The sequence below is a fragment of the Fukomys damarensis genome, unplaced genomic scaffold, assembly GCF_012274545.1.
Source record: "Fukomys damarensis isolate Sample0158 unplaced genomic scaffold, DMR_v1.0_HiC HiC_scaffold_13, whole genome shotgun sequence".
NCBI lineage: Eukaryota > Metazoa > Chordata > Mammalia > Rodentia > Bathyergidae > Fukomys > Fukomys damarensis.
In genome coordinates this window covers 26,010,275-26,019,361 of record NW_022900925.1, presented here as the reverse complement: position 1 = coordinate 26,019,361, position 9,087 = coordinate 26,010,275, and the positions used below count along the sequence as shown (strand labels likewise).

The 9,087-nt window shown below is 36.2% G+C and overlaps 1 protein-coding gene across 8 annotated transcripts in view; it reads left to right on the top strand.

The window, feature by feature from the left end:
* Rps6kb1 (ribosomal protein S6 kinase B1) overlaps positions 1 to 9,087 on the top strand; it is a 55,377-nt gene that overhangs the window by 19,175 nt on the left and 27,115 nt on the right. For 7 of the 8 annotated variants that reach the window (XM_033762929.1, XM_019207822.2, XM_010626727.2 and 4 more), the window contains exons 5-6: positions 5,625 to 5,772; positions 7,795 to 7,852. In XM_033762929.1, the coding sequence (XP_033618820.1) occupies positions 5,625 to 5,772; positions 7,795 to 7,852 (206 nt within the window). Of the gene's footprint in view, positions 1 to 5,624; positions 5,773 to 7,794; positions 7,853 to 8,488; positions 8,711 to 9,087 lie in introns of those variants that run through there. The other variant, XM_033762932.1, reaches the window with a different exon arrangement.

The following is a 9,087-nucleotide window of genomic DNA, read 5'->3' as shown; positions in this document are numbered from 1 at the left end:
TGTGACAGAGGTTACTAGAGTTAAATCCAGGGGTTTTAATTCCTCATCCCTAGATTAGATGACTGTAGCCTACTTTGGAGTCTCCCCCGCCCAAGGTATCAGGGATTGGGGATCTAACTCAGGACCTTGCACTTGCAAGGCAGGCATGGAGTTTCTTCCTTCTGATATTATTATTGTGGAGGCAGAGATAAGAGTATTAACCTCCTTGACCTAAGAATGTGATGAGTATCTGTCCCAGCGTAAAAATAAAATCAGAGAACCATATTTCCCAATCTCTTAAGTTGTATGTGTCTAGACATTCTGTCTGAATTATCAGATTGTTTACTCCTTACAGGAATGGTCCAGTCCCATTTGTGTATTTGCTTCTGGTCAAATGTTGAGGAAAACACTGTGCTTCCAGTTAAAAGAAAAATGTTCCCTGGAAGCAAATTACTATTGCCTATAGCTTTTGTTTACCTGCATTATGAAATTTGTATCCTTTGGCTAAAGGTTTGTAGTTCACAAGATTGGCCATACTTCTTCTATTTCATCTAATTAAGAGCCTTCTATGTGTCAGGCCTTCTGCTAGATATTAGGATTTACCATTGACAAATGTCATCTGCCTCATGTTACTTACTGTATAATTACAAAAGGAAGAATGGATAAACTTAAACTTAAAAACGAATGGTTCTTACCTATCTGTCCTTTTGTTACAATCCTTGCTCCTTGGAGGGGTAAGCCTCTTCTGTGCTGCTTTCTCCCATCACCTTGTTTTTTCTTCTAATGTATGAAGATTTGAATATGTAGTTCAGTCTATTTCTCCTCATGTCTGGCTCTTATCACTTGGTTGTTCTCACTGGCTTTGTGTTGAGTAAGTGATTGATAGCCCAGACCTCTAATTCTTTGATCTTTACTCCATCAGCTTTCATTTCCATTCCATGTCAAGTTCTTCACCCGCTTCATTTTTCATTTTAGTTTAGAGGTCCTATTTGTTTTTGGTACCAGGGATCAAACTCAGGATCTTGTGCTTGCGAGGCAGGCGGCAGAACCACTGAGCTAAATCTCCAGCCCTCATTTTAGTTTGAATCCAGCCTAATGAACATAGTTTGACACTTCATTTATTTGCTATCCCCACTGACCTTATGTTCAGAGAAGTCCTAACCCCAACCAGCTCAGTTGTTAGTGCTCATTTATTCTTTTTTTTTTTTTCCCCTGGCAGTACCAGGGATCAGACTGAGGGCCTTGTGCTTGGGAGGCAGGCCAGGTACCACTGAGGACTCATTCATTCTTGTATCTCAGCTACTGAGCATTACTGACAGAAATGATAGAAACCTGTATATTGATGTTAGGAAAAGTTCACAATCCGCAAGTACAGTTTATGATTCCCCTAGGACTACTAACCCAAAAATAAAATGTTTTTTGAGACAGGGTACCTCTATACAAGTCAGGCTGGCCTCAAACTTATGGTGATTCTCCTGCCTCCGCCTTCTGAGGCATGCACCACCATGCCCAGCTCCCCAATAGTATTTTACCATATTCCTTGGTAATTCTTTCCATTCTCAATAGCTGACCTCTTTTTTGCAATTGTTTTCTATTTATTTCATTCTTGTTATTTCCCACCTTGTTCTTCTCATATAGTTTTGGGTATTTGTGTCATAAATCGAACTCAGGGCCTTATATTTGTCAGGCAGGCACTGTGCTGCTGAGCTACATTCCCATCCCTCTCTTGTATTTTTTTTTTTTTTTTTTTTTTTTCAATCAAACTTGGGACCTTGTGTTTGCAAGGTGCGGTGCGGTGCCACTGAGCTAAATCCCCAGCCCACTCTTGTATAGTTTTAATGAGCATTGTATGTGGTGAGTATTTTCATCATCCTTTCTCTGGAGATAAGTTCTTATGATAGGCTCTACACTTTTACTTTTTGTAGGAGAAAACATGTAACATATAATATAACCCATTCCTGCAAGTAAAATAGTTTGTGATACCTGTTCAGTTTCTGCTTGAATTTAGCACTTTATCATTAGAGAGTTCTTTCTTTTTTTTTTGGTACCAGGGATTGAACTCTGGTCCTTGTGCTTTCAAGGCAGCCCACCGAACCGCTGAGCTAAATCCCCGGCTAGAAAGTTCTTTCTTAACAGTTTAAAAATTATAACTATGTTTTACTCTTGGAGAAAAATTTACTTCCTAAAGGATTTCTTCATATTATCAGCCCCTGTATTCCTTTCAGTCAGTTGCTTTAGTCATCCAGTTTGAGACTATCAGATGTGATTTCTTTCACCTTCCTGTTCTAGTCCCTATCCCAACACTGCATCTTTTTATTTTCACTTGTTTTTATGTCTTTCTCTCCAGTCCTAATAAAATATGTGTTCCTGTTCTTTTCTGAGGCCAATCTCTCTCTGTTTTGGACACCATTCCTTTCTGCCTATTCAGGGACTTTGCTCTGTCACTGACCCTCTGTTTCCATCCTGTTTTGGGTTTTTTTTAAATTTGGGGTACTCCTAGCCCTCCTGTCTTTTTCATGTAACTGTTTTAATGTCTCTGACAGATTTAGTTAAACAAAACCTTCCTGTAATGAAGGTTGTCTTCCTTTACCTCTTTATAGATGAAGTAGGGTCCGTTTTCGAGTTTTACTGTTTTCTTCAATCACTACACTGTGACTTATGACTATTCATATTATTTTACACGACTAGGTATTGAACCCAGAGCCTTGCAAGTTTTAGGAACATGATGTACCAATAAGCTCTATCTCTAGCTCTTTTTACGTTTTATTTTATTTATTTTTGAGACAGGGTCTCACTATATAGATCAGGCTGGCTTTAAACTCACTCTGTAATCCAGGCTGGCCTCGAACTCACAGTGTTCCTCCTTCCTCACCCTCCCAGAATGCTGAGATTATAGGTATGTGTTACTACACCTGGCTGTGACTCTTCTATTTCAATGAAACTTTTGTTCCGTAGATCATCACTGACTTCCCAATTTCTGAATCCAATGGTCTTTACTTAGTTCATCCTTAATTTATCTCTGTTGCATTGAAGCTATCAACTACGCATTTTGAAACTCTCTTTGACCACTGTGATTCTACTTTACATTCATTGTGTCTCTTAGTTGGTTTCTCATACTTTCCCCCAGTTGTTCATTTAAAAACTTCAAACCTTGTGCTCTTCGGCAGTACATACACTAAAAACTTTAGACCTCTTGAACAGTTAAAAAATAGTGTGTTGACTCAGAAGACATATTATGAATATTATGACAGTCTGTCTCATTACATGGTAAGGTTGAGTTTGATCACTTAGATAAGACCATTGTATAAGTGCTTTTTTGCTTTTGTAATTAATACGTGATCTATGGGGTGATATATATCCTGACCCAATGATTTTATCATTCATTGTTTCTTGCCCAGTTCAAGTGTTACTGTAGTGATTATAAAATGGAGACTTTTCTAATTTTATTATTTTTTTGTATTGCACTCTATTAAGAAGTACTTTCTGTTAACGTTAATAACAGTACTGTACTTGTTTAGTTTTATCATACATGAATAATAAATACTGTGAGAAGTATAGTACCAGTACTACTAGCTACAAATCACTGTTAACTACAAACTTGCAACAAATGATTTAAAATTTCTTTGTATTTTAAAAAAATTACATAGGCCAGGGATTTAGCTCAGTGGTTCCACCACCTGCCTTGCAAGCACAAGGACCCAAGTTCAATCCCTGGTACCAGAAAAATAAATAAATAAAATAAAATAAAATTACACATTGGCAGGCCGGGGATTTAGCTCAGTGGTTTCACCACCTGCCTTACAAGCACAAAGACCCAAGTTTGATCCCCAGTACCAAAAAAAAAAAAAAAAAAAAAATTACACATTGGCCACAAGAGCACACAGCTACTTAAGTATTCTTTATCTTGTATGGCAAAACTACCCATGCAATATTAATTTCTTTCTTCTTCTTCTTTTTTTTTTTTTTTTTGAGATAAGATCTCGCTATGTAGTTTAGGCTGGCTGGCTTTGACTATCCTTATGTAGCCCAGGCTCGCCTTGAACTTGCTTCCATCCTCCTGCCTCAGTCTCTCAAGTGCTGGGATTACAGGCATGCACCACCACGCCTGGCCAAATTTATGTATTGAGTTTTATTTTCCTCCTCCATCCTTGTTGACTTCATTTTATTTTGAGAATGTATAAAACATTAACATGGCTCAGAAATCAACATCTGTAGTTAATATTTACAAAAATGACTTAGGCAGGAAAAAATAGATAATTAAAACCATCAAGAGTGATCAAAAATTATATTAAAAAATCCTATTCTCTTTCCTGCCCTTTCACTTTTATTAGCTTTGGGTATATCTTAGTTGTGTTCATTTTTACAGATATAAGCAGATACATGCATGCATTCTTATTTTCTTTTTACACAAAAGATACCATACTATAGATATTGCTGTACTTTATATACTATTTTTCCCCTTGCTTCCATAAAGATATTATTTTCATAGCTTCAAGAACACATTGTGTAGATTCCATAGCTTTTCAGCTAGTTTCCAAAGTATGACCATTTACAGTAGCTTGTTTCCAGTGTTCATCATTACAGTTAATGTGGCAAGTAATAATTTTTTTTTTTTGCAACTAATAATCTTGTGTACAGGTGTTTGTTTCCCAAATGAGTAGCAGTGTACCATCAAGGTAACTTCATAGAACTTAAACTCAGAATGTCCAAAATAGTACATTGTTTTCCCAAAACATGTTTTTTCCGTTTTTGTTCCCTGTCATTGACTAACACCGTCATCTGTCCTATCACTTAAGCAGAAACCAGGGTATCATCATTTCTTCTTATATCTAACTAGTCAATGATGTACCTTTAGTCTTTTCATTATTTTCCACTGTTCTTAATTACAGGTCTTTTTAATTTCTTGTACCAGCCTTCTAACTAGTCTCATTTCTTCCCTAAAACTTCACACTGCTTCTAGTATTGCCTTTCTTAAAGCCAAAAGATATTCATTTCACTATCTCAGCATACCTTCTTTGTCTCTGAGATAAGATTCCAACTTCTTTGCCTAAATATCAAGCCTTCCATTTCCTGGCTTCTGTCTACTTCTCCAGCCTAATCACTAACCACTTCTTGCCTTACTGAACTACTTAGAGATCTCTGGACATACCCTGTTCTGACACTGGTATACCTTCCACATTTCATCTTAGTAACTCTTCAAGGTCCAGCTTAAGTATCACTAGCCACCTTCACAAAAACATTTTGCTAGGTCAGATGGAGTTTCCTGTTCACATATAGTGAACTCTGCTGACCTCTATTAACTTAGTATTTTTTCCCTAATTATCTGGGCTCCCGTGGACACTTCTGCTTTGCTTGGCACAGAGTCTGAGCATAGTAGCCACTCAACAGTTAATGTATGAATCAACTTGATCTGCTTAAAGATTTTTTTTTTTAAGAAAATATGACTTTAGGTTTTCATTTACATATTTACTGCCCACACAAACACAATTCACATGTGTATAAGAAGTGAATGTCTTTCATTACCCATCTCAATCTCTAGTGGGAACTATTCAGTATTGGCCAGAAACCACAAGATAGGTTTTCAAATTACTATAGAATAAAAATGTTCACTATTTTGTTCTTATAGACCATCTCTTTTCCTTTAGGCAATGATAGTAAGAAATGCTAAAGATACAGCTCATACAAAAGCAGAACGGAATATTCTGGAGGAAGTAAAGCATCCCTTCATTGTGGATTTAATTTATGCCTTTCAGACCGGTGGAAAACTCTACCTCATCCTTGAGTATCTCAGTGGTCAGTACACAGTTTGGTGTAATTATATGCATTTGCTCCAGAAACTTGGTCAAAATAATTATTTTCTGGTGGAAAAATTCTTTTCCCCGTTGTGATCAAATAGTTCATAAAATTGATGAGTACATTGAAGGAATTCAGGTGTGAACAGATGTTTCTCTTTGCAGACAAAAATGAAACTTTGAATATTAAGTTTTTGCATATTTGCAGAATTCTCTTAATTATTTTGTAAGTAGCCATTTAGCAAAATAATTGATGTAGAGCCCTCAAATTGTGCTGGGGTAAGATAGTATATTTTAAATAAAACACTAAAATAGACCTTTCCAAACTGGAATGGAAAAACTAATTGAAAATATTGTTTAAAGTAGTGAATATATTTGCAGTTATGTCAGAGTTTTTAGTGTAGCAATTAGTGATAGAACATGCAATTTACGATAGGAGTTGTCCATATTTTTCAGGGCCTGCCATCTGCTAGGAACTTGTTTCCCATGGTATTATTTCTAGATCACAAATAGCTTTCCAGCAAACACACTTTGGATTTCTTAGAAATAAATTTTATAATAGCTAGTCACTTGAACAGAAAACTGCAGGATTTAGCAACTTTGTTGTGACTACTGCCATTTTTTTCTTATAGCTTTATTTTGACCTAGTTTCAGACACATATAAAAAATTTTCAAGAGTAATACAGATAATTCCCATATAGCCCTTGTCTAGGTTCTCTAAATGTTATCATTTTATCATATTTGTTTTGTTTTATCCTCCTTTCTCTGTGTGTGTGTGTGTGTGTGTGTATACGTATATATATATATATATATATACAAGTATATATATGTACACACACATATATGTAAATATATATATACACATACAGTTTTTTTGAATTGAGTGTTGCAGATGTGATTTCCCTGTTATCCTAAAAGTTCATGTTTATTTTCTGAAGTCAAGTACGGTATCTTACATGACTACTAAAATTATCAAAAAATAGGAAATTAACATCGGTACAGTATCTCTCTTTAGTTTTCTTTAATTTGGAATAGTCCTTCAGTCTTTCTTTGCCTCTCCTGAAAGTGACATTTTTTAAGGACAGGCCAGTTATTTTGTAGAGTGCATCAGTTTTTAGGTTTATCTGATGTTTCTTTAGGATCGGATTCAGGTTATACATTGAAGTGACATTGTGTCCTCCTCAATACGTCAGGTCAGCAGCGCATGATATTTATATCTTATGTCAAAGTGAACTGATGCTCACTTTGCTCAGATGTATTAAGTTGGTATCTTTGGTATTTTCACCTTTGTGAGTAATAAGTATATTTTGAGGAGATATTTAAAATATTTCATTTCTCATCAAGCTTTCATATTCAGTTTTCCATTGATTCTTGACTGTAACAATTAGCTGTGCTGTTTGCCAAATGATTTTTCTTATCCCCTCGTGCCTCTTTCATTTATTACTTGACATTCTGCTGTAATACAGAGCTTTCTTTTCTCCCCCATTTAAAAATTTATTCATTTATATCATTGGGGACTCATGAATTCTAAGATTATTGAGTAGAATATAACTCTTTATTATTTATTTTGTTGATTAAATTGTGCCATGGTTTTTACAAGGCCACTTCCAGGTTTGTTCCATTTATTTAAGGATTTAGAACATACAGACTATTAGCATTCACTAAAATCAGTGAGGCTCGTTTAATTATCTAATAATGTTTTTCTGTTTGTGGATAAAATATTAGAGTGGCTTTAATCAAGATTCTTTTTTTTAACTTTGAGTTTACAATCTAAATATAATTTCATGTTTGTAGATATAAAACCTAGAATTCTAAGCCAGTTCTAGTTTTTAAACTTAGAAGGATAAGAATGCTGCCAAAAAATAGAATCCTGCAGACTTGTTTCTAAAAATCTATGTACTTTTTCAGATCTAGTTTTTATTTCTAAGGGCTAATACTTTTTGAATTAGAAGGGAAGTATAAGCTCATTGTAAGTGCCTTAGAAGTAATAATTATTCCTAATGCCTTTTCCTTTTCTTTACAGGAGGAGAACTATTTATGCAGTTAGAAAGAGAGGGGATATTTATGGAAGATACAGCCTGGTAAGTGAAATTTTTGTGGTTACACGGATTCAGGTAATGATTCTTATAATTAAAAGCAATGTCTCATTCCCATTGCGGGCAGCCAAGCGATTCGTAAATTGATCTAGAGCCAGTCAGTCACTCAGAACTTCAAGGGGGAGAAGCAGCTTTGGGACTGAGCAGCTATTGTAGGTCATATCATTCCTTTGCCCCCAGGCCTTGGGTGGACCGCTCTTCACACCTGTTATTCCTAACAGAACCATTCTCATTGCGGCTTTCTTTCCTTGAATTGGTAAGCTGCTTGCCTTGGCTGTGGGTGAGTGTGGTTTTCCAGTGAACCTTTATGTGTGGAACAGTGGAAAGTATCAGAAATCATCTCCTCTTTTTTTTAGACTTTCCAGTTCCCAAGGTGCAGTCTTAGGGAAGTGATAAGCCTGCACATATCATCTGTGGATTGATTATGTAGCCAGGATGGGATCTACCCTCCTATTCGTAAGATGGCATCTGCTTCAGATTAAAATACACACATCCTTTTGTGAAGCAACAGTACTGGGTAAAAATGAATCAGTTTATCCTACACATTAATTGAATAGAAAACAACACCTAAATGTTTTTTCTACCTTAATTACCAAACTGCATTCCATTGTTTAATTTCAGGCCTTTTCTAACACAGAAGCTGCATTTAAGAGCCTTAGGGATGAAGTGCCCTTTTTTGGAGGAGGCTCTCTGAGCCCTGTTGGAGGCTGTGTTTGTGGTCCTGCTGGCTGTGAAACTGCCTCAGTCCTCTAGGACACACCCTCTCCATCCTGGAGTAATCTGCAGGATTGCAACCTTGTTATGCAGCCAGTATTGCAGTGCCTTGTGCTTTTCGAATCCAGACAGGGTTGATTCAGCCCTTTATTCTTTTGAGGTAGATAAATTTGAGTGTCACATAGTTTATAGTTGTGGGCTGGCTGGCAAGAGGGAGGGCAGGTACTGTGGGTATTGCTACCTGTAAATATACAGCTTGTTAAGGGATGAATGGGATTCTAAGGGTTAGGCTATATGGTAACTTTTAAAATCAAGATTTGATCTCTTAGAATAACAAAGTTTCTGTTTCCTGTGCAATTTTAAAGTTGTGGGTGGGTGGGAGGAATTTGCTTTGATCTGAATGAGTGTTGGCCTACACAGAACTGAAAATGATCAGTCACAGTTTAGCATAGTCTGACTTCTTTGCATATTTTAGCAGTATGTTCAAATGGCAAAATAAAACCGTT